This window comes from Dipteris shenzhenensis, chromosome 13, assembly GCF_047967505.1.
Source record: "Dipteris shenzhenensis isolate YYH24624 ecotype China chromosome 13, Dip_SZ_1.0, whole genome shotgun sequence".
In the NCBI taxonomy this organism is placed as follows: Eukaryota; Viridiplantae; Streptophyta; class Polypodiopsida; order Gleicheniales; family Dipteridaceae; genus Dipteris; species Dipteris shenzhenensis.
In genome coordinates, this window is record NC_141608.1 from 6,566,682 (window position 1) to 6,593,263 (window position 26,582).

At 44.8% G+C, this 26,582-nt stretch overlaps 1 protein-coding gene across 2 annotated transcripts in view; it reads left to right on the top strand.

Annotated features, from left to right (window-relative positions):
* LOC147894960 (L-arabinokinase-like) overlaps positions 1-19,082 on the top strand; it is a 221,421-nt gene extending 202,339 nt beyond the window's left edge. For both annotated transcript variants that reach the window (XM_087383374.1, XM_087383375.1), the window contains one exon: positions 18,560-19,082. In XM_087383374.1, coding sequence (XP_087239500.1) covers positions 18,560-18,676 — 117 coding nt within the window. In that variant the 3' untranslated portion in view covers positions 18,677-19,082. The remainder of the gene's footprint in view (positions 1-18,559) is intronic.
* The last annotated feature ends 7,500 nt before the right edge of the window (positions 19,083-26,582 follow it).

Here is a 26,582-nt window from a genome sequence, read left to right on the forward strand (position 1 = left end):
GGTCTATCTTAAAAGCTCTCTGGAGGAGGAGGAGCTTGTTGACATGAGGGCATTGTGGATCAGCAGGGAGAGACGACGTGATGTTGTTGAGCTAGCTTTTATCACTCTCACCATGGCTAGCATTATTCTCTTCTATGACCCTAGCAACTGAGGGTGACCACAATCGATCAAAATCCAATCTATCTTAGCTCTCCTCAGAGGAAACCGCTAGAGGCGAGGCGTCACTCTTGACAGATAGATGCAGACGCAAGACATATTTGCACCCACTAGAGTGCCATAGGGCACTTGGTTTCGGATTTTGAGTCTTGTTTTTCACCTTTCAGTTTCAGCTTGAGTTTTGAGTTTGAGCTCTGGAGCTCCTTGGCTTAGCATAGCACTAAGCAAGGGCCCTAGTGTGCCCTTTGCTTGAGCCCATGGAGGCTTGTATGAATTTCTTTTCTTGATGTACTTTATCCTATAGGCCCGTGAGGCCGTCTCAGGACGTTAATCTCTCTCTCTCTCTCTCTCTCTCTCTCTCTCTCTCTCTCTTTCTCTCTCTCTCTCTCTCTCTCTCTCTCTCTCTCAGGACCAGCGGTGCCTAGCCGCTTTCTTACATGAGATGACCCGCCACCGAGATGCATCTCTCCGAGCACGACAGCATGTGCAGCCCACATAGCGTGAGGACACTCAGCGACCCATCACTGATTTCTTCCAGTCACAGGATACCTCTCCTTAGTCTAGCCGACGACGTGGACGTGAGCGAGAGCCAGAGCCACGACAGCTACGCCAACGGACAGACTCACACATCCGGGTCCATGACATCCCTTCTATGCTCTCAGCCCGCCCTACCGGGGTCACCGTCGCTCTTGTTCTTCAACATAGGGCCGCCCGCCGCCCCTGACAACCGAGCTCGACTAGGCAGCGTGACGTCAGAGGCCAATCATCCATCGCAGGGTTTTTTCGACCTCCCATTTGACGGCCCCTCTATGATTGGCCTCTGACGATCACCACAGGCATATATATATATTTGTATCTCCCCCCTTATGCTCCATTTTTTGTGCCATTTTTTTTTGTATTATCTGGAGATAGATACACATTTTTTGTACCAGGACTAGACACAGGGTCCTTCATAACTTTTTTGAAGAAACCGGACCATTTTGAGACCGCCACCGTTATGCTCATTGTACTAGTTATCTTTAGTCTCATAGACCTTCACGGTCTCCCGAAGACTTTAATAAAATTTCTTTCTTTCTTTCTTTCTCTCTCTCACGCCCGCGAGGCCTCCTGCAAATGTTAATACATCTCTCTCCTCGCCACCCCTCAGCCCTCCCTTGCCACCCCTCTACCCCCCGCCAACCTACTCGGGGCTCCTGTGCCACCCCTCTACCCCCGCCAACCTGCTCGAGGATCCCGCGACACCTCTCAGTCCCCGCTCGTCTGCTTGGGAGATCTTCTCCCCCACCGGTCTGCTCTGGGACTCCCGCTGCGACACCCGTCTGGTTGTGCCATTTGCTGCTGCTGCGCCATTTGGTGGTGCTGCTGTTGCTCCCGCTCCAGCTCCTCCAACTACCCTCGGGCCTCACAAAGCCCTCTCCGCCGCCAATTGGGGCATAGTTCACGCACCACAGCCTTCTTCGGGGCCTGCAGGAAGCCAAGAATATCAAGAAACTCAGAGCTTGAATCAAGAAACGCAATGCAGCACTAAAATAAAAGACAGTAGACAAGGGTAAAATAAAGGGGACATACCTGCATGCATGAAGGTCACTCGGGGCAGCAAAGGATGTAAGAAATGTCTTCTTTCTTGCACTATCACACTTCTGCAAACAATCAGGGTTAGATAGTGAGCTTGCAAGATAAATGGACCAGCCTCCATAAGGTTTGCACAGCCCTCATTGAGAATATAGATAATTTGGAAGCTACAAATGTAGCCCGATTGACAGCACTAGTGGATAAGGTACTCAATGAAGTGAAGAAACAGGTGGGAAGATGCAAGAAGAGTGAAGGAAAGAGAAATCCAAAAGAGAGAAATGGGAAAAAGACAAGTTGGAATGGGTAGCTGCCAATACCTGCCTCCAAGGTAAAGTACATGCATTGGAAATTGAAGTACGACAAATAAAAGAAATGAATGGGGCCCCTATAGAGACATGCAAGGCAACGAAAGAGCTCAAAGCAGAGAATGCCAACCTCAAGAAAGATATTGCAGCTATGCAGGCCACAATGCAAGGGAAACATGCTGAACTGAACTGCAAATCAGCATGGGGGAAGCCAAGATGTTGGAATGGATGGCAGATGCCAAGATATTGTTCACCAAAATGGGGGTCAATCTCACTTGCGAGATAGCTTGAAACGTGGGTAAACCTGAGGCTATCACAAAACCACTAGTGCTGAAGGTCTGGGCAGCCATGGACAGAAAAACCCTCATGAGCACGAGATCGACTTTGAAGGGAACCAAGATCTACCTAGATGATGACCTCACACTTCTACAATAGGAGCACAGAAGGGAAGGTATGGTACGAGTAATGGCAGCGAGGGAAGCAGGGGAATGGGCTGCATATAGGGATGGTAGGGTGATCATCCGAGAAAGAGGAGACAAGGAGGATAAGGAAGAAAAGGAAGAGAAGGAAGAGGGAGAATTATGACGGTGTCGAGCCCATGGGATGTGTGCACACACCGGACTAAAAATAGCAGTATGGAATTGTAATGGCACACTATGGTCTGACCCAGGAGGTTTATTGGAGACATATAATGATAGAGATATGATCTTCTATACCGAGACACACGAGAGCCCGAAGAGAGGGATGCCCACAGTAACAGGTTACACATGGGAGTCAGCTCACAGGAGGGAGTTGAGGAGAGATAGCAGAGTATGAGGCTCTGGGGGAGTGGCTGTCCTTTTCAAATCACACGTGAGACCACTCATATCTGTGGTCTGGAGACAGGAGCGTGCACGACACATGTGGATACGAGTTCAGCTTTTAGATGCTCGACCTATTTTCATTACGGTGTGCTACTTCCCTCCAGACACGTCATCCTATGCACGAGAGGTCACTACAGATGGACACAACCCATATGAGACGATCCACGATGACGTCACAGGGTTCTCCAGACAGGGAGACACACTCCTATTGGGGGATTTCAATGCACGGATAGGAAATAAACAGATAGGCCTACTTGATTTCACAGGTGACAGAGATCCACACAATCTTGGAGCTAGATGCAGCTGAGCTCGGGATATTGAGGCACTCTGCTGATGCTCCACAGGTGACAGGTTATGGATGACTTCTGCTTGAGCTGAGGGCAATCCACGACCTGATTATCTATAATGGTCTCCATAGCTTCTGGAAGGCTCACTTGCTTTCCGTATGGCGGTGGATCTAGTACAGTGGACTATCTACTAGGCCCACTAGACTATCTCACGGATGCACGATTTCACCATACCACCCCTCCACTCGGAGCTTCTGGAAGGCTCACTTGCTTTCTGTATGGCGGTGGGTCTAGTACAGTGGACTATCTACTAGGCCCACTAGACTGTCTCACGGATGCACAACTTCACCATACCACCCCCCCACTTATACTTGGCCTTCCATATCTCTGCCATCATGCCAGCCACAGGAAGAGCTCCCCCCACACCCGCATGCATTCAGATCCACTTTGACCGTACACTTGATCCAATGTACGTGAATCACTTGGCCAAAGAGGTCCCGGTCCTACTTGGAGATGATATAGACCTTGCCAGCACTTCCAACAGCCTTGTCTGAGTGGTACAAGATGCTGCTACCAGATCCTTTCCCACGACCCGATCCAGGAAGGTTCGAGATGGGAAGATGCCTCTAAACCCTTGGTTCGATGATGCGTGCAAAGAGGCGAGAGCCCACCTCACACAAGAGTGGGCTTTGGGTCATTTAACGTCACCCGAGGCACACAAGATCTTTCGACGACTAACGCGTCGTAAGAGGCAGGCCTTCTTCACACATAGGATGGATGGATTGTTAGATATTTCCAAGGAGGATACCCAACCACTGGATGGGGGTTTCTATCGGAGGGGAAGCCACTTATTCCCATCACCGACCAAGTGTGTGGCACACGTATGCATGTTCCCTCTATGATGCCCAGATGCAGACACCACCAGATATCTCCTCTATGCCCAGGCCCACCACGTGTCACCTATTCACTACACAGAATGTATGGGCTGCACTTTGTCAATTACACAATCGGAGAGCGCAGGGCCATGAGGGCCTACGGACCGAGCACTTTGCACATGCCTATAGCTCCGGTCCTAGCACATATGTTCAACCTTCAACCGGACTGTGTGTCACAGCTTCCCACCTGCTTGGAGCACCATCAATATTGTGCTGATACACAAAGGTGAGGATCCTATGGAGACTGGAAACCACCATACCCTCATGATTGGCCATACTCTGGCCAAAATTTATGGAACAGTTTTAGAGAGGGAGCTCAGCAGTCATACAGAGGCTCGGGGGCAGCGGGCACTAGGGCAGGCAGGATTCCGAAGACAACATTCTACCCTAGATCACATTTCACTCTGAGGGCTATCATTAAGGAGGCGAGGTCTAGACACTAGAAGACTTTTGGAAGGCTTTTGACAATGTCCCACAGTCCTGCATGATCTGGAGACTATAGGAGCTACAGATTCCAGAGACACTGATAGGGGGGGTGATAAGCTTGTATGAGTCAATCGGAGGCAGAGTTCGCACCCCAGGTAGTCTATCGGATTGGGTCAAGAGTACGATCGGAGAAGCAGGGCTGCCCCCTCTCACCGAGCCTCTTTGGGCTTTACATTGATGAGATCACTTCCTTCATAGACCGCCTAGGAGACGAAGGATCACTAGTGGCCGATCTCATGATAAAGATATTGCTATATGCTAATGACATAGTCCTTATCTTAGCGAAGGGACTGCAGAGTCCTTTGGAGGCCCTAGAGGTGTTTTGCAGAGAGAGAGAGACCTAATTTAGGAAGACCAAGGTTATGATCTTCAACACCTCACACGCAACGCTCCATCGACTCAGCTTCAATTATCGAGACGAGCCAGTGGAGATAGTGCAGCCCTACACCTATTTAGGAGCAGTCTTCACAAGACCCCTTTTTACTATGACACATGCAGCCCATCCATGACTCACACGCTATGACACATGCAGCCCATCCACGACTCACACGCTATGACACATGCAGCCCATGCATGACTCACTCGTGGGTGGGGTGCTCTAACCCGATTGGAGAGACAATGCTTCCAGACACTCTTTCAGGATCCACTGACGAAGTACTGGCTCTTCAATACGTTAGTGCAACCGATTGCATTGTATGCAGCACCCTTCTGGGGATGTGACTTACTGATAGCAGAGTGGAGGAGATTTGAGCGGCTACAATTGACTATGGGATTTAGGATGATTCGGAGCAAGCCCTCCATCCCGCATGAGATAGTACATGCAAAGTTCGCCATGATACCACTACAGATTGATGCCATCTTCCAAATAGTGACACGCATTCGTAGAGTCTGGGACTTACCCTAGTGGAGACTACCGAGGTTGGCTCCAGAGTCATCGAGACGACTAGTTGAGAGCGGGGCAAACACATGGTATGCACGTATATCCACATGGTTTGCTAGACATGGGATTCAGATGGATAGGCTCCCTCCGTTTCAGTACAATATAAATACACCGGTCTGCATTGGGGTCTATCTGCTTGAGATCGGAAGACCCTGTTACGACAAATCTAGGAGCAGCAAGAGGTGACCAAACCACAAGATACAGAGGGCTGACCAGATACAACGGCATGTCACAGATTTCTATGCGTTTGAGCCAGCTCCAGGACAATGGGGTGGAGGAGCTAGTTGATAAGTGGCCAGTATGGATTGTCAAGAGAGGATGGTAGAGGCCACCCATGACATGGAGAGTGATGAGAGTACACTTGATTTAGGTCCGACCTATCACATCTTTCCTTAGAGGAGACCGCCCGCCGAGCCAAGGGGTCACTCTGAACATAGCTCAACGGATTCAGAGATCAAGGAGACCACGTCCCCCTCCACCACCACAGTATGAGATAGCCAGACAAACACAGATGTGAGACATTTTTGCTGGTCATAGAAGAGCCACCACAGTGCCGGCTTTTGGATTTTGAGTTCCAGTTCTAGTTCTAGCTCTCATCCTACTTCAAATAGCACATGATATGACATGTTTTGTAGTTGTTTTTGCTTGAGCTATTGATCTCATAGTACTTAGCAAGGGCCTTAGCGCGCCCTTTGCTCCAGCCCTTTGTGGCTTGTATGAGTTTTTCCCTTTTGGTGTATTCCGCACTTTGTCCCATAGGCCCGCGAGGCCTCCCGCAGATGTTGATCTCTCTCTCTCCCTCTCTCTCTCTCACACACACACACACACTCTTTTTTTTAGTGAAAACTTTTGATTGATTATATTACAAGAGTAGCGACCTCAAAACGAGGCAGCCCAAATTACATCAGCTGAAAATATTAGTGTATGCTAGATATACATCATGATCTATGCAACGCGTCTACAAGCAATCAAAGAAAGATTATTAGGCCTCCCGCGGACGTCTCTCTCTCTCTCTCTCTCTCTCTCTCTCTCTCTCTCTCTCTCTCTCTCTCTCTCTCACACACACACACACACACACTTTTTTTTTTTAGTGAAAACTTTTGATTGATTATATTACAAGAGTAGCGACCTCAAAACGAGGCAGCCCAAGTTACATCAGCTGAAAATATAAGTGTATGCTAGATATACATCATGATCTATGCACTGCGTCTACAAGCAATCAAAGAAAGATTGTTGCAGAGAACGCTTAAAAAGAGCAAGCAAGGAAAATGTAGGATTACCAAAGACTTTACAGTTCCTGTCCGTCCATAAAGTCCAGAGTGCCCAATAGCGAACCCAAACAAAGAAAAGATGATACTTTGGTCTGGGTAGATAAAAACCAAAGAGCTAGAAGGACTTCCCAAAAGGAACAGTCGGGAATCTCACTCGAAGGCACTGTCGAAGAAGATCAATGAACTCACGAGAGCATGGACAAAGCTAGAATAAATGAGGCACAGTCTCCTAAGAAGTCAAACACACACACACACACACACACACACACACTTTTTTTTGTTGGGTGAAAACCTTTTTTTTTTTTTGCAAAAAGAGACTTCTATTAAGTATTAAAGAAAACCGTTAGAGCAAGCTCCATACGGGATACACCATGCGATGCACGAAAAGCTCAAGAGCCAAAAAGAAAGGATTGTGGCTGATAGTGCCATCTCAATCTAGTAGAACCCTCCAAACTCCAAGAAAAAGGGAGAACCCCTCCAAACTCCAAGAAAAATAGTCCTCCTAGAAGAGGCTGCCCGTGAAGGGCCCTGCATGCTAGCCCAAGTGGCTATCAACGTGTGAACCGTGTCAGTCCAAATACTCGTGACCACCTGTGATGGGTGTACCTGCGTGCCATCCAATGCCTCTGTACATCTGGCTCTCCAATGTGCCAAGAGGAAATGCTAGCCAAAATCTCCCAAGAGGTGTCCACTGAAGCATGGGAAGCTCTGAAGGGAGTAAGTGGTACATCTTGAAGAGAGCAGGGCTCTATCACCTGCCGACGGACCGAGAGTGCCCAAGAAGAAGGCTTACCCTCATAAAACACCTGGGGCCCAGTAAGGGATAACCACGTGACCGAGCCCCAAGTCACAAAGAAAGGGAAAGTATGAAAAATGCTGAGTATCCGAGCAACCCCTTTCCAAACAGTCCTCGCCTGACTGCAGTCCCAAAGGCAATGTCGCACTGACTTCTCTGCAGAATGACAGCGAGGGCAAGTGGGATCAGCCCCAAATTGTATAAGCTATTTCTCAATGGATTTGGCCAATTTCAACCAGTGGTTCACTGCAATCCCTCCATGAATAGAAAGCCAAATGAAAAGAGTGATCTTTCTATTTCTAAGGGATTTCCAGAGCCTCCTCCAGAAAGTCCTACGCAAATCTGCGGTGATGAAGCTGCTGTCCCAGTGGGGGGCTCTGGAGGGAATCCAACCCCTAACGCTCAGCTGCAATCTCTTGGCATTACCAACCGTGAAACGAAAGAATGGAATCCCCCTCTCTCGGTGCCCATGATCTATCCACTCCCACTCTCCTGGTCCCACTGTAAGCACCTGATAGGTGCACCTCCATATAACCACAACCTCCAAGATCCCAGGGCCAAGAGCAGAGGGTCAGGGTCTAAGTACCACTGCAAGCCCACTCCATGGTCCACAAAAGCAGCAATCTTAAGAGGCTGAAAGGCAACCTCTAGAAGGATATCATCCGTGGATCTAGAGAGTATACCTCCATCCCCAACATCAAAGACCAACGCATCTTCCTCGAGACCTCGAAGAGTGATCACCTGTAAAGGAACTGCTGTCCTCGAAAAAGCTCCCATCCAAGTGGTGGAAGTAATAGGCATCTCAATTGTCCATTCCACTGGGATGGCTGCACCTATCTACTGAATCCTGCGTGCTATTCCTCTGAGGTGACTCACTGACTGTAGTCTCTGATCCTCAGGTATCCTGATAAAAGCCTTCCAAGTGCTAATATGTAGGCGGGGCCTCTCTCCCATCTAGACCACTGCATGTAATGGGAGGTGCCCAGTGGTCTGCCATGCTCATCAAGTATACTATCGTTCCAAATGATCGACTGCCTATCAATCTCTTCGAGGGTAGAGGGCGGCACCCTCCAAGAGTATTCCTGAAGCTCCCCCAAGCTTTCAAGATGGCAGTCATGAGAGGAGAGGCAAGAGATTTGAGAGGGGCTGAAGTAAAAATCCAGCGAGGGCTGTCCACCCAATCATCTCCCAAGGTAGGTGTGCAAACCTGAATGCATCCAAAAAATAAATCCTTTCAAGGTTTTTGCCCAGGCATGAGTCCCCTCACCACCAGCTTACAAAGCAAGGCCCTGCACTGCAAGTCCAGATCAATGATATTAAGGCCCCCTTCACATGTAGGGAGAATAATGGTCTCTCAGGCCACCCTCATTGCAACATCTGCTGTGCCATCAAGTCCACTCCATTAAAAATTCCTGACTGGTCTAACGAGCTGAGTGATGCAATCCCTAGACCGGCACCAGCAAGAACACACAAACCAGGTGGTGGCGAAAAGAACCTGGTTCTCTACCACAACTCTAGATGCAAGGTCGAGTTTGGCTTAGCTCCAAAAAATGATCTTTTTCCTTATACTCTCCAATACTGGGGCAAACTGCTGTGCTGGAGAGATTCCCAATCCTACCTGGCATCCCAAATACCTGACAGGAACACCCCTCTGAATCCAGGAAAAGCCAATGTCAACTCCCCAGCCTGGAGTGTCCTCATCGCTGATCCAAAAGCCAAAGGATTTATGCCAGTTAATGTGTGTCCCTACAGCTAGCAAAAGATATCCAAGGCTGTCCGGAAAGAATCAAGTGAGTGCAAAGAGGCCTCAATAAAAATAGGAGTGTCATCAGCCAACTCATAGTCAAGAAGCTCCTACTCCTGTCTCAGTGGCAATCTCAGCCCATAAAGATCAGCTTGAGATCTAAGAAAGATACTCATAGCTTCTGCCACAAATAGAAAGAGGAAGGGGGCTAAAGGGCACCCCTGACGAACTAACCGCGAAATCTGAAATCTGTCACCCCTTACTCCTCCGATCAAAACTTGACTATGGGCTGATCTGTAAAGGGAGGCCACCCCTCTAATCCATGCATCTGAAAAACCAAATCGTAGGAGAGTGCCCTCAAGAAAACCCCAATCTACTCTTTCATAGGCTTTTTCAAAGTCCAAGAGTAGAACTGCCAGCCTCTGCCTGCTCCTGCATAGCCCACTCTGTGGCTTCCCAAAAAGAAAAGATATTATACAAAATGCACATGCCATGCACAAAGCCTGTCCGAGTATCATGGATGAGGTCTGGAAGAAGGGGGTGCAATCGGATGCTGATTGCCTTGGCAAGGATTTTGTATAGGGTGCCCAAAAGAGTGATGGGTCTCCAATGTGATACAAAATTCCTGTTGCCACCTTTCAGGATAAGGTGTATGAGTCCCTCAGTCAGTGAGTCAGGCATCTCACCCGAGTCCCAAACGCCCTGCAGGGCTGAAGTAATATGATCACCTATCATATCCCAAAAGGCTGTAAAAAAAGATGGAGTAAGACCATTATGAAGGGCAGAGAGAGCATTCCTGAACTCTATGTTGGTGAAGCGTGCATCAAGTGAGCATATCATCTCTGGTGTGACCAACACAGGTAAACTCTGCCAAACTACATCTCTAGCCTCATCTTTGGCCTCTATGTCAGGATATGCAGAAAGAAGGGATGCATAAAAATATGTCGCTAAGTGCATGACAGTATTCGGATGAGACTGCAAAATGCCGTTAGGGTCAACAAGCTACTTGACACTCTCTCTACTATGTCTGGGTCCAAGTGCAGAGAAAAACTGTTTATTGATTCTCCCTCCCATCTGTATCCAAAAGGGCTCCCGTGCATGAAAGGCATACTTTGCTCTCTGATCAAGCAATGTTTGCAAGTGAGGCCTTACTGTAGCAAGGCGCTCCTGTATCCAAGCATCTGAAGGTCGTCTCTGCTCCTCCCTCTGCAAGGCTGCCAACTGCCGGCGAATACCAATCTCCCGCCTGAGTATCTCACCTTGTTGTGCACTAGCGAAGAGTGATAAAAGTCGCTGATACTGGCAAGTGCTGTTAGGCATCTGCACCCTACGGTTCAACCACGAAAACAAAAGTGACTGAGACTGAATATGAAATGCATCATCTGACCAAACATCTCTGCCACTGAATACGAACAAGAAGGCATCCCAAGCTGCTCTCTGGAGGGAATGAATACCACCTTCTCTGCCCCCTTGCTTATTGGACGGTGCCTCAACCATGTTGAAGTAACCTCCAATAATCCACGAATCAGCAATGTCAGCCCAAGAGAGCAACTCTTTCCAAAAAAGAACATGGTCCCCTCTGTCGTTCAGAGCGTAGAGGTTGAGGAAACCAACCTTACGTCTGTCAATCAAAAGTAAAATCCACTGGGCCCTGGAGGGGGTGATGGTACCGTGTCCAATGACCAGAGGGAGAATAGAATCTGAAACTGATATGCATGTACCTCCTCTGGTTCCCAAGGCAGGAAGCCAAAAAGTTTGGCCTGAAAGCAGCTTACCTGACTTGGAGCAATCTTTGGTATCCAGTTTGTGTTCCTGAAGAAAAAGAATGTCTAAGGAACCACCTGACACACCTGGATGGAGCTGATTCTTGATCAGCTATCTGCGACGACGATGGGGGATGCCACCCAATCCATGTATATTCCAACTAGCTATCCTTATCGGCGGGAGGAAGCGGGTTGGAATACCTTACTCGACTTGGTGGGGTGGAAAAAGAACCCTCCACCAGAGCTGATCTCCTGCCATACACACGAGGTCCAAGGGGAGGAAAGTCCACAAGTGAGAGAGAGAAAGATCTCTCAAAACTTGCTCTCCGAAAGTGGAAGATACAAAATCATCATTTGGGAGGTCAGAGAGGTCCTCAAGAGCGGAAAAGGAGTTCCGCTGAGCCAGTCCTAGGGAGGGGGTCCGAAGGATTCCTACCGAAGCAGGGAGAGAATGTAAGACCCCCTTCCCTTTATTTACGAAAGGAGGCACCTGTACTGGGTCCTAATCAAGAAGTGGTGCGGACGAAGTGCCAACAGGCTGGGCTGCTGAGGGAGGTACAGCCTGATCCTGGGGTGGAGTAGAAGATGGCTCCTGGACACTAGGCTCCAAGGCGATAGCCTCCCGAGGCTCCAAGGGGGATGCCTCTGAAGCGGTGGAAGTGTGCTCTGAAGTAGAGGGCCTGACCCACCATGGGCCAAAGGTGGTGCGGGGTGTAGGAGGGACTCGAGCAGCCTTAGGAGGAGGGGGAGCTCGTGTCTGAGGCGGTGCCTGTGAAGCGGAGGGTCCTGCTCCTATTCTCTGTCGTAAGCTTGGTTGCTTTCTGGGTCTCTTTTTCTTCTTTGGGCAATCTCTGGCGAAGTGCCCCGAGGACCTGCAAATCCTGCAGCACTGGTCCTGTCGACCTGCAACCTCGAACCTATGGCGAAAGAAAGACCCATCGGGTCGCTGTAGCATGATGTGGTCATCTGAAATATTAGGGTCTTGGACAAGGACCCTAACTCTGGGTACCCCATCCATCCTAACCGCCTCAGCAGCCGAAGAAGGCTCGCCAGGAAGAAGGGGGATCTCTGCTACCACACCAAACCTCTCGCCAATAACTGAAAGAAGCCAGTGATAAACTGAGGGGAGACCAGGGAACCTGATGAAAACAGAAGCTCCCTGTTAGTCCTCTTCAACTGGGTCACAGCCCAGTTGAAAGGGAAACAAAAAAATCCTCTTGTAGTCTAGAAGTAGAAACCCAGCTTGTAGCAAGTCTCTCGTGACGTCTAGGGAATCTAGGCACACCTAAAAGAAACCTCGTCCCAACAAACGAACATCCTTTAGGTGGGGGTGAGTTCTCGGGGAAGCACCGCAAGCATCCAATCTCTAGCTTGTGATCTGGAGGGGTGTGAACCAAAGATACAAGCGAAGAGAGTCATGGAACACTCATGCTCGAAGTCCTTTTGCAACTATTGCAGCTCCTCTTTTGAAAATGTGACGGTTCTCGCGGCCGGTGTGTGGTAACGGATTGACTGAATGGGTGCCCATTCGACAATCGAGGTGGGTAAGGCTGACTCAAACACAATAAAGAAACTCGGTCCGCTTTCCTGATGCCCAGGAGACCCCCAAAAAAACGGGGATACACCTGAAGGGAGAGGGTGAGGGAAGGAGGGAGATAAGAGAGAGAGCAAGTCTAGGTTGAAGGAGGGGCAGCTGGAAGGGGAAGAGGGAGGGCAGCAAGGGAAGGGACAGCAGGAAAGGGGAAGAAGTGAAGAGGAGAGAGGGAGGGGAGGAGAGAAGGAGAGGGAGGGGAGGAGAGGAGGAGGGGGGGAGAGGAGAAGAGGGAAGGGAGGGGCGCGGGGGGGGGGGGCGAGCAGTAGCGCAGAGGGGGGCGCGGGAGCAGCAACGGGGGGGGCAGCGTAGGCATCAGTGTGGGGGGGGGAAGCACAAGCAGCAGCGGGTGGGGGACAGCGCAGCAGTAGCCGCGAGGGGGAGGGTAGTGCAGCAGCAGTGGGGGGTAGCGCAACAGCAGCGGGGGGTAGCGCAGTAGCAGTGCAGGGGGCAAGGAGAGGGTGGAGGGGGCAGCATCAAGGAAGGGAGTCAAGGAGGGCAGCAGGGGGAGTCGAGGGGAGGGCAGCAGGAGGAGCGGGGAGCAGCAGCAGTCAAAAACAATGTTTAGAATCAGCCCTTGGGTGAAAACATTGATTATATTACAAGAGTAGTGACCTCAAAACGAGGCAGCCGAAATTACATCAGCTGAAAATCTCAGTGTATGCTAGATATACATTATGATCTATGCAGCACCTCTGCAAGCAATCAAAGAAAGATTGCTGCAAAGAATGCTTAAAAAAGCCAAACAAGAAAAATATAGGATCGCTAAAGACTTTACAGTTCGTGTCTGTCCATAAAGTCCAGAGTGCCCAATAGCGAACCCAAACAAAGAAAAGATGAAACTCCGGTCTGTGTGGATGTAAACTAAAGAGCCAGAAAGACTTCCCAAAAGGAACAGTCGGGAATCTTGCTCGCAGGCGCTGCCGAAGAAGATCAATGAACTCACGAGAACATGGACAAAACCAGAATAGATGAGGCATAGACTCCTGAGAACTCAAACATGTGTGGCAACAAGCAAGAGCAATGTGCCTATGAGCTAACATCTGTCCAGATGGAAAAATGCCCAGAAGCACTCACCAAAAGAAAACATGTTGCCGAAGAGGAGTTTTGTAGGCCCAAAGCTGTTGTAATCTCTTTCTCCACCACTTGGCTGGGCGATGAAAAAATGCCTAGAAGCACTCGCCAAAAGAAAACCTGTTGCCGAAGAGGAGTTTTGTAGGCCCAAAGCTGTTGTAATCTCTTTCTCGACCACTTGGCTGGGTGATGCATTCGCCAAATAGAATTGCCTTTCTCTGAAACTCAAGGTTGAGGCAAAAGGATTTTATACAATGCAGGCACCGTAATCTGAGGTAGCCTCAAAGGGCGAGAAGATGACCTTGGAGAAGTCAAAGTCCAATCCTCCAACGTGTCTTGAAGTTCCAAAGGAGGAATCGGAACAAAAGGCGAAAGCATATATGTAATTTGTTGCCACAAAGCACGATAATGAGAGCCCAAGCCATACCGTGTAGCTGCCAGAGAAAAAGGTAGCATAGAGCCATCATCATGAATAACATCAATAACATAAGTGATGCCCTTAAAAGAAACAAAGTAGGAACGGTGAGGTTCCTATAAAGCCAGTGGAGACTGAAAAACTATCAACCAATGAATGCTTTCAGCTCGCAAAGAATTACCCAGCAAAGACTGTCGACCATGCCATTCCAGATGAGATAGGACATGCTTCCAATCAAGAAGCAAACTGGAGACCAAAGGGCAGCCAGGCAAAGTGCCATTGATGCGACCAAATAAGAAATCCCAGTAATTGATTTGCTAGTGACCAAAGGCAAAAATACTGATATGTGTGACTAGAGATCTAATCATAAGAGCCCAAGGCTGATCACCTTGCAGAAATTGCAGCAAAATTTTCCCCCTGTGAGCAAGGATGTGCACCTGGATATTTGTGATGTTCAAACCACCATGCATCTTAGGAGAACAAAGTTGATGCACTGAAAGCAGCCTAAGACTCTTTCTGCCATATTTGGAATGCCAAAAGATATCCATTATGGCAGACATAAAAGAAGCAAAATCTGCCTTGATGAACAGGATCAATGGCAAATAAAATTGAATATAAGCCACAAGGATGGACTGCACTATCCGAAGCCGAACATGCAAAGGCCAGGTTGCCAATTTCCAATACTCTAGCTTTTTTTGAAGCTTGAACATCACCCAATCAGTTTGTTGACGACATGTGAGACCCCCCCCTCCCCCCCCCCACACACACACACTTTTTTTTTAATTAAAGCTTTGATTGATTATATTACAAGAATAGTCACCTCAGAAAAGAGGCGCTAAAAAATACATCAACTGAAGATCTCAGTATAAACCAAATATACATCCTGATCTATCTAGCGAGTCTGCAAGCAATCAAAGAAAGATTGCTATAGAGAACGCTTAAAGAAAGCAAATAAAGAAAAATTGGGATCACTAAAGACTTTACAATTGCGGTCTGTCCATAAAGTCCAAAGTGCCCAATAACAAGCCCAAATAAAGAAAAGATGAAACTTTGGTCGCTGTGGATGAAAACCAAAGAGCTAGAAAAATTTTCCAAAGAGAAGAGTCGGGAATCTCGCTTATAGCCTTTGTCGAAGAGAATCCAGAAGCTGTCGAGAAGACGGGCAATGCTAGAATAAATGAGGCACAATCTCCTAAGAAATCAGACACCGATGACATAGAGCAGGAGCAATGTGCCTATGGGCCAGCAACTGTCCAAATGGAAAAATTCCCAGAAGCACTCGCCATAAAAAAAAATGTCGCCAAAGTGGAACCTTGTAAACCCAAAGTTGCCGCAGTCTTTTTCTCCACCACTTAACTGGCTGATGCATTCGCCAAATAGAATTACCCCTTTTTGAAACCCAGGGTTGAGGCAAAAGGATTTTGTATAAAGAAGGCACAGTAATCTGAGATAGCCTCAAAGGACGAGAGGATGACCCAAGGGAAATCAAAGTCCAATCTTCTAATTGATCCTGGAGTTCCAAAGGGGGAATCGGAACCATAGGGGAAAGCATACTAGTGATTTGCTGCCACAAAGTACGATAATGAGAACCCAAACCATACTGTGTGGCTGCCAGAGAAAAGGGAAGCATAGAGCCATCATCATGAATAACATCAGCAACAGTATTAATCCCTTTAAAAGAAATAAAGTAGGAATGGCATGGTTCCTTGAAAATTTTTTGACTAGTGAATGCTTTCAGCCCGCAAAGAGTTACCCATCAGAGATTGTCGACCATGCCATTCAAGGTGAGACAGGATATGCTTCCAATCAAGAAGCAAGTTGGAGACCATAGGGCAGCCATGCAAAGTGCCATCAATGCACCCAAACAAGAAATCCCACTGAGTGGGTTGCCAATGACCAAAAGCAGGAGTACTGATATGTGTGACCAGAGATTGAATCATGAGAGCCCAGGGTTGATCACCTTTTAGTAATTGCAACAACATTTTTCCCTTGTGAGCTAGGATGTGCACCTGAATATTAGTGATATTCAATCCTCCATGCATTTTAGGGGAACAAATTCGGTGCATCAAAAGCAATTTGAGACTTTTTTTGCCATGTTTAGAATGCCAAAAGATTTCCATAATGACAGACATAAAGGAATCAAGATCTGCCTTGGTGAACATGATCAAAGGCAAATAAAATTGAATGTACGCCACAAGAATGGATTGCACTATTCAGAGACGAACATGTAAAGGCCAGGTTGCCAATTTTCAATATTCAAGCTTTTTCCTGAGCTTGATTAGAACCCAATCGAACTAACTGAGTGGGTGGGATGATCTCCCTTGGCCATAAGAGATTGTGCCAGTCTTTAATATGCAATGGGAGCATCTTAGACTTTTTAAAGTTAACATGAAGGCCAGCTGCCAAACCATAAACTGAGAGGGCTTGCATCAAAGCAAAAAGATCAAGCTGAGTATTCCTTGGAGTAAAGAAAGAATCATCGGCATATTCCTGAGCAACCATGCTGTGATTTTCATCCAGTTCCAAACCATGGAGAGAATCTGTAGCCACTAGATGATCAATGTATTGCAGCATAGGATGAGTAGCAATGGCATACAGTAAGGCACTAAGGGGACAGCCTTGACAAACCGAACTACGAGAACCATTTCAGCTTGTATTGGCATCCTGGGAGGTCGGGAAGGGCATTGTGAAGGCATATGCCCAAATTGCTTGCATTCAAAGCAAGCACCTGCAAACAGCCCCCATTTTAGCTTGTAGAAAGCACTGCCCATGGAAACATTATTGACAATAACTGAAAAAGAAGCCAGTGGTAATATCTGTGTCCCACAAAATGCAAAAGCAATTCGAATTGCCATTTGGTCTTGGTGGACAAACCACCTTACCAAGACAGGCTGCAATTTTTGGCAATAGAGAAGCCATGCACTGAGGAAAATCCACGACTTCTACCCATACAGGGTAGCGGTGCCGAATCAATGCCTGATAAATCCTGGTAGGAGACTAGGGCAATACATGGACCATCTGCTGACCATAGAAGAGCGGAGAGTGCTATAGCAAAATCAATCTGTGCTCTTCATCAACCATTATCACTTCAAAAAAAAACCTCGTTGCATAATGTACTTTCTTGACATAGCAACCACCCAGGGTTCTAGTCAACCAATTGCTAACATTTGCAGCAGCAGGCATCCGTCCCGGAAAGAAAATAATGATGGCATGTTTGGCATGATCCTTCACAGGATCGAAGATATCATCTACCTCAATCATGATACCTGTGGTAGGAATCGGAGCATTCCAACTTTTCCTTGTATCCTCAAAGTCCTCATGCATTACTTCATATACCAACTGAGCCTCTGTAGAGGCATGTAGGGGGTCATCCAAACTCATTACTTGCTTTTTCTTTTTACTCTGAATTGATCTTTCTTTGTGAAAGGTCTTCTCATAAGGACAATCTACCATTGAAGCAGCAGGAGAAGAGAGACAACAAAGAAAAATTACACACACACACACACACCTCCAAATTCCTACAGATTGATGTCTAATGAGTCATGTGTGGCTCCTGGCTTGTGCCTTGATGTGAAAGCCCCCCTCAAACCCCTCTCTCTCAGGAGAAAAGCCAAAATCTGCTCCCCATGGTGACATAAAAGCTTCCTGATAACTCTTGGGTAGAAGGAAAAAGGGAACAGCAGTCAGCTTGCAGGTTTATCCTTAACAGGAAATAAAGAAGGTAAGATCTAGACTTGCAAGTCCAGGCTGGAATTGGTACAGCTCCAAGCATCTCCGATGTGTTCATCCAATTCAACCTGTAACTGATAGATCTGATCATTAAAGTTATGTATTTTCTGATCCAACAAATATTTGGCCTGGACCACAGAAAATAGGAATCGGTTGGTAAGTGCAACTGTATTCTTTCCATAACAATTCAAGAATAACTGTTCAGCACACATGTACTCATCATTAAACTGATATGCATTCTTGGCAATCCATATAAACCACAGTGCATGTGCTCTGATGTTGACCCATGTGGCATACGGTAAATATTTTATCTAGGTTATTCCTCTCTAGAGAGGAGAATGTTGTTCTTATGGAACTTCTTTGTACAAAGCGTATGATCATAATATAACCAAACTCTTATCCCCCCCCCCCCAAAAAAAAAAAAAAGTCTCTCTTATCGGCATACTTAACTTGGCATACTCACATTGTTGTACTTGCATAGGTTTCCAAATTATGCCATGAATTGTAAAAGATGGATAGTTGAAAAGTCTTTGCATGTTTTAGTGCTTCTATTTAAATGTTAAGTCTTTCTCAAAGCATATTCTTACTTTTTTTCTAAAATTCACTAAACGTATATTTTTAATGATTTACAGATTCAAAATCAGTACAAAACAGCTACAGGGCACCTTCCATATATCTTTCAAGGTTCTTCTCCAGGAGCCGGGAAATTTGGATATCTTAAGATCAAACATAGAAAATTATGTTCATGAATTGTTTTCTTTAGAACACACTATGATCCCCACCATCATTATTTTGGGGTTGCACCCCGCAAGTAAATATTGTCCATTACATGTAGCCCAAGCATGGGCATGTGTGTCCTTAGGCATGTAACAAAACATCTCTACTAGACTCTATGGAAGTTGGGTGCCATCCTCCCAGAAATTTAAGACTTATTCCTTAACATCCTATGGTTTGGCAATCAAGTACCCAAGCAAGATAACCTCTTTTTGATGTTCAGTTAGAATTGTATGAGTAATGCAAAAGTTGATAGGATGACGAGTTCTCTATAAGCTCTTGTATAAGCAAGGACACTTTCAACATAAAATGTGCTTTGATCTCATGAAGGTCAATAAGTGATTAAAGTAAATTATGTAGTCTACTTTTAATTCCAAGTTCATATGGAAATTGGCCTTATTACATTGCTATTTACGCACTTCATTTTTATGTCTTTTGATTTGTAAGTTTTAACGCCGTACTTAATTATCATTTGGCAAGTAAAATTTTCTGCATTACTTGTTTATGTCTAAGGTCAAAAGCTTTGGCTTAGATAAAATATCTTGTTGTTCAAACCCTGAATGTTAAATCTTTGTATTCACATCACATGGTAAATCTTTGGGTGGATATTCTCAGGCATATAAGGGCAATGCATAGAGTATGTTAGGATATGGAACTTGATCCCTCTATTGTCTTTTAAGTTTCACCTTCAAGCCAATTTTTGGATATCTCAGACTCTCTTTAACCAATTTTTTTGCATCTTTTCGGGCCTACCATATATAAGGGACATTTCTAGTGTCATGACAAGAGAAATGATTATTTAGTTAATTAATAGTCATTAGAACCTTATTACTGTTAGGCGCCAATTTGATGGTGCGGTTATATGTTTGTAATTATGATTGATCAAGCACTGTAAATAGTGCCGTCAAAACTATGTAACATCGGCCAATTATTAGTAATAAAGATGTGCACACACGCATCTAGGTCCTAGGGGCAATAGGAAAGGGAAAGGGTGCATTAGAGTGCATTGAATGGTAGGTGCATGGGTCATAGGATAAGGGTAGGTGTAAATGGGAAGATGGAACTTGAGTGATCTCAAGGGACATTAATGAAAGGGTATCACCCTTTCATTGTGAATCTCACGTAGCATTCTCTCTACCACATTGCATTCATCTGCTATCTCTCTCCCACCTTACATGTAGGTCGAAATAGAAACAAGTACTCTCACGAGGGCGCTCTTCCCCATTGGAGGGCCAATTGGCATTCAAATTCTGCATGCATTGCACACATTTGCATTCTCAAAAAGTTTGGTTTTTCACATTTGATATCAGAGCGGTGACGGTCCATAAGCAGGACGAGAAGAGGGCGAGAGAGCGATGGGTAGAATCGTAGTGTGGGGAAGGCACGGCCTGCGACAATTGCGAACGACGGCAGAAGGCACGGAAGCCGCAGGAGAAGGTGTGGACGAGGAACGCAAGACAACGAAATCTGACGACGAAACCCTGATGGTACGCAGCAGCAAACCTTCCGGGCTGCGAACATCTCCTTGCAAGCCAAACCTGAATTCTTGAGGCAAACATCTCCTTGCCGACCAACCTTGAATTCGTGAGGTTCTGAAACAAGGGATTTTTCTGAAATTTTTGTCTTGAACGGTGAACGGGGTGTCCTAACGGAGTGACTCCTCCCCCCGTGGTGTGAATGTACCCTTAAAATCCTTACACCGTGAGGAAAAGGGACCCCCCCCGTTCTCCCCAACGAAAAGTTGGATCGGAACAAGATTTTAAGGGGGTGATTCACCCATTAGGTACCCCCTATAACGGCTCCAATCCGCTCAAAACAAGTAGCCCAAATGAAGCGTACTAGTTTACAGCAGAAATACAAGAAGAAAAGCTTAAAAGACAAGGAAGAGGAGATCATTTTAAGTGTCTTCTCAACACAAACGAAGCGGGAGTCGGAGAAGTACCACCAACTCTACAACACTTGACTTTTGCTGTAAAATAAATCCCCTTTTTGAAATTACAGAAAGTCATTTTCTCTCTTGTATTACTAAAAGGAAAGAATGGAAGGGGAAGGGAGATATAACAACGAACTTATTCCTTGTCCTCCATTACCCCAAGGAGAGAGAGAAAGAACACCTTCACCCCCTCCTGAAGAGGATGGATTAGGTGAGAGTTACACACATCTTGAGTATGATAACCCACAAATAGATTTACATCAATCTCTCCTTTAAGAACCTCTTGATAGGGAGTTCTCCTTTCGTAATGAAAGAAGAAATGAGACTAGCCAAGAACAAGGTGATGAGTTTACGCCTTCAACTCAAAACCCAGCACGCGGATTATAATCCAAGTGCAAGAGAAAGAGAGGAGATTCCTGTTGATAAGCTGATTTTCCAGCTTAGCAATATGATTGAGCAGTCCATTATGACAAATTTAGGGACTAAGAGGACTTTAAACTTTGGGGATGAAGAGTTGAGTACCCCTTCTAAGAGGTCCAAATTCCAACCGCGAGAGAGAATTGAGTTTCCCAAATATGATGGGGCAAGGGAGGCTGACAAAATACTCAATTGGATTCACCATTTTGAGCTATACTTTGCCCATCAAGACAAGACCAAGCAAGAGAAGCTTGCTCTTGCCACATTGCATCTGCAGAAGGATGCTCTATTGTGGTGGTCTTTGTCACAAACAGGAAAAGAGCCTATTCATGAATGGGCTAAGTTCGTGCAGCAATTGAAAGCCACTTTCATGCCACTGAGGCATGAAGAGAACCTAACCTTTCATTGGGAGAGGTTTAGGCAGTTCGATAATGAGAGTAATGCAGATTTTACAACCAGATTTTGGAAACTCTCTCTAGAGTTACCCGAAAAGAGTGAGGAAGATAGGAGAAAGAAGTATTTAGCAGCCTTAAGCCCAAAAGTAAGGTACGAGGTTGAAATGTTTAACCCGACCACGCTTAAGGACCTCACTAAGCTGGCTGAAATAGGTGAGAGGAAATTGAATCCTCGTAAACCCTTCAATAAGGAGGGTGGGTCATCATCTAAGACCAACAGTATACCCACTTTTAGGAAACCAAACCGGTTTAAGAATAATAAAGGGAAGGGTAAAGCTCTTGTAAGGAATGTGAATAGCCAATCACGTCCTAGATCAGTGCCATTTCCTTCTATGATGGACGAAGAGAAGAGGAAGTTAATTAAGGAAGGAAAATGTTTCGGGTGTAAAACATAAGCCAGGGCACGTATGGCATAAGTGCCCCGTTCTCTTGGCTAAGATTGCCAAGACGAAATCAACAAAAGGGAAAGCCAAGGCATCCAAGCAGGAGGGTGAGGCTTCTACCTTGTCACCCTCAAAATCTACCGTGACTGTTGAGCTAATAGTGAATGCTGTCCATTCAGCCAATACCTTTGGGCCTCATGATCTTTTTAAGGTGTATGGATTCGTGAATGGACAGAGAATAGTGGTTCTCCTAGACGATGGATGTAATTATGACTTAGTGAGTGATAGATTGGTAAAACTTCTCCAACTTAAACCATAAAAAACATGTCGCTCTCAGGAGCTTTTAGGGGACACAATGAAGAAGACACATCCATAGTATGGAATATTCCTTTTTGTATACAAAAATATAGAGATCGAAGGGATTTTCTAGTAAATCCTTTACAAGACGTTGACATGATTCGAGGTAAACCATGACGGTATGATTTTAACCCTGCTATTCATCCTCATACTCATCATTCTTGCTTTGTACATAAGGATCGTAGGGGATCGGGATGTGTATACAATTCCAATGATTACTCCTACCCAAGCGAAAAGATTGGTAAAAAGAGGGGTAGATTGTAATCTTGTGTATATACGGCATTCACGAGATCTTCATATCTCAAAAGAAGATTGGAAGAGAAATGAGTTCCTTAGAGCTTATGAGGATCGATTTTCAAGAGATGACTCATTCGAATTGCCTATGGAGAGAGAAGATGATCATGCCATGACTTAGAGCCAGGAGCTTCTCCTCCATGTAGAGCCCCATACAGGATGAACAGGATAGAAATGGAGGAGGTAGAAAACAAATTGAAGATCTGTTGCAAAAAGGCTTGATTCGACCAAGCAGTTCTCCATTTGGAGCACCTGTATTATTGGTCAAGAAGAAGGATGGATCATATCGTATTGTATAGATTACCGTGCTTAAACTTACAATTAAGAACCGGTATCTGATTCCAAGAGTGGATGATTTATTGGATATGCTTAAAGGTGCTAAAGTTTTTAGCAAATTGGATTTGAAATCTGGTTATCATCAACTTCGTATGAAAGCTTGGGATGAACATAAGACTACTTTTCGCACTCTCACTAGACATTATGAGTTTTTGGTCATGCCTTTTGGCCTAACTAATACTCCAGCCACTTTTAGTAGGCTGATGAGAAGGGTTTTGCGATCCTACTTGGGAAAATTTGTCATAGTCTTCTTTTACGACATTTTAATTTTCAGCCAGAATGAGGAAGAGCATAAGGATCACCTTGCTAAGGTGATGGAGCTCCTAAGGAAGGATCGATTGTTCCTAAATAGCAAGAAGAGTGAGTTCTTCAAGACAGAAATAAAGTATCTGGGACACATTGTGTCTACTGAGGGAATTCGGGTTGACCCTAAAAAAGGTCAAGGCCATAATTGAATGGCCAATACCCAAAAATATACATGATCTGAGATCCTTCCTAGGGATGTGTAGTTATTATCACAGATTCATTAAGAATTTTGCACGTCTTTCTTCTCCACTAATAGATTTACTGAAGAAGCATTCCTTGTATGAGTGGGGAGAGGTTCACCAAGTAGCTTTTGAGGAGCTTAAGAGAACATTGGTCACTGCACCAGTGTTAACACTTCTGGACATGGATGAAAACTTCAAGGGGCTGAATTGAAATATATCACGTATGAGAAGGAGTTATTGGCAGTCATTCATGCTTTAAAGTTATGGAAGCATTATTTATATGGTTCTGATTTCAAGATTAAGACTGACCATCAAAGTATCAAGCACTTGTTTTCTCAACCCATTGTTTCTTCAAGGCAAATCAAATGGTCTGAATATATTCAATCCTTTGGGCAACCAAATATTGAATATCAGCCAGGAAAGGAGAATTCGGTAGGTTGATGCTTTGAGTAGACGGCCCTAAGTTAATCACATTTCTATGATTAAGGAGAAATCATTAGGAGCAATGGTTGAAGCTTATCCTTTAAATGAGGACTTTGCTGACACAAGTAAGACTGCTAGTCTTTTGCAACCTTTGCCTATTCCCTCGGAAAGGTGGGAACACATTACAATGGATTTTGTGTCAGGTTTCCCCAAGGTTGGTCAGTGTGAGCAGATTTTCACTATTATAGATAGGCTGAGTAAACAAGCTCATTTTATTCCCTGTAAAAAGGAGTTGTCTGTTCATGAAACAACAAAGTTATTCATTAGGGAAATCTTTAGGTTACATGGGTTATGAAAATCTATTGTATCCGATAATGATGGCCGTTTCATTAGCAACTTTTGGACAACCCTATTAGAGAATCTCGTAACCAAACTGAAATTTACTATAGCTTTCCATCCTCAAGGAGATGGACAAAGTGAGAATGCCAATCAAACCATGATTACTCTACTTCGAGCTTATGTCCATGACCAATCTAGAAGGTGGCCAGAGTTCTTACCCATGTTAGAGTTTGCTTATAATAACATTGTACATACTTTCACCAAGAAAGCCCCATTTGAAATCATCTATGAGCAATGTTTACCCAGTCCAATAACACACTTGGGGGAGCGAATTTTTGCTACTGACCAATTTGCTAAGGATATGTCACAGGTTATTGAGCAAGTAAAGAACATATTAAGAAGGCCCAGGTTCAACAATCCAAGGTAGCCAATAAAAAAAGAAAATAAGTTTATTACAAGGAGGATGATTGGGTTTTACTGAAGATTGATAAAAGAAGAATCAAGTCAGTGAGAGGAAGTACAAAACATGTCAAGTTAGCACCGAAGTTTTATGGTCCATTTTAGATTTCAGCAACTTTATATCCAAAAGAAGGATCCAAAGCGTATGAGCTGAAATTACCAACCCACTGGCATATGAAGAATATCTTTCATGTGAGCAATTTGAAGAGATACCATGGCGATACTTCTGCGTTTTTGGATACTCAGCATCAAGAAGAACCTGAACTTGAAGATGGGACTGAAGTTCTTACTCCGGAAAAGATTGTGTACCATAAAGAGAAGAGTACTCGTGGAAAGAAGACATATATGTATTTACTAAAATTTAAAAACCAACCAGCTAGTGATGCACAATGGATGGAAGAATAGTTCTTTACAAATTTTCCACAGGCTTTAGATAACAAAACAATAGATTTCAACAAAGCTAGTACTTAGCTTCTAAAATGGGGATTCAAAAGTGCATGCAGTTTAGATGATGTGGCTTATTTCCATTTGCCAAGAAATACTTTTGAAATGGCCTAAAAGTGTAGTGGAAGGTCCTGGGTTATAACTACAATGAGTAAGTAAGGAGTAAGGTGATTGGTCATGTTATGTGTGCAAGCAAGATTATTGGGTTTGCAAGTAAGCAAGAAGTTGCAAAAGGTTCATGCAATGATTGTTGTATATTAAAACAACGAGTCCTTTTTTTAGGGTGTATCTTTTATGGGAACTTACATAGTTTTGTGTGTATACGTGTTACTCCACTATGCTCAAATAAAAGATACGTAATTACCTTCTAGTGGTGGAGGGGCATCTTCTTTTCACTACAGACGATTTCAAGCATGAATGAAATGTTAACGCTCAGTAAACATGTTTAGAGCTAAAATTTGGCAAAAGTCCCTAATGAAATCCCATAAAATTGCAAAGGAAATGCCATACATCTTGGATAGCTAGCTTCTACACATTCTTCTTGTGTTCTTAAGTGTTGATATAAATCAAGTGGTATCTGTATAATATTTTTCTACTTCAAGTGCACATGGAATCTTACATATGCTCTTGAAAGAGCCCAAGAGACTTGGAATCAAGTGCACATAGAAACTTACAAGTGCTCTTGAAAGAGCCCAAGAGACTTGGTTGATTGTGAAACATCATTATTATATGGACATTTGAACTAAAGAAGGCACAAGTTTTGACATTTAGTTATTATGACATGGAGCTAGAGAAGAGCCCTCCCGTACCACCAATTTTTTCTAATTTATAATAGTGGTTTGAATGTGAAATAAGAGATTCAATATGCATGATAGCACAATTGGGTCACAAGGAAATGATAAAAAATGCACCCTTCTTGTGAACCAAAAAGCAAGCAAGGTAGATTTGTGAAGTGTTTGGGCAATAAACATGCTACTTTTAGATGGTTAAGAGAAAGTGCTTAGAAGTAAGATACTTTTAGTGCATTATACATCTAGGTGGATGCAAGCTAAGATGGACAACTTACAATGCTCTTAACATAGTAATTTGCTATGAAGTCTCCATGAAATTGAAAGATAGAATACATCACATTTAATGCTAGCATAATAAATATAAGTTGAGATTGAATATACCCTTCAGAACTAAAAAAGAATGATGTGGATGCAAAAATATGAGTACTATTTTCAAGTTCTATGTAGCAAAAAAAAAATCTAGAAAGAGATTTATTCCCACAAAAGTAATTAACACTAGCAATTGATCTTCCTTCCTTCCTTTTATAGTGACTCATAATGTCTACTCTCTTGACAAAGTTGTAGGTGTCTTCAAAGGTTAACATACTTTGAAGCTGATGGAGCCTTGAAAGAGAGACCCCCATCAAGACCTAGTGTGCCATAGGAGCTTCAACCTTCACATGTTTATCATGACAAGATGTATCGCATAGATTATACAAGGATTTCAACTTGGAGACGTGTTCGAAACACTCAGATGCAAAGATGTTGAGGCCATCACTATCG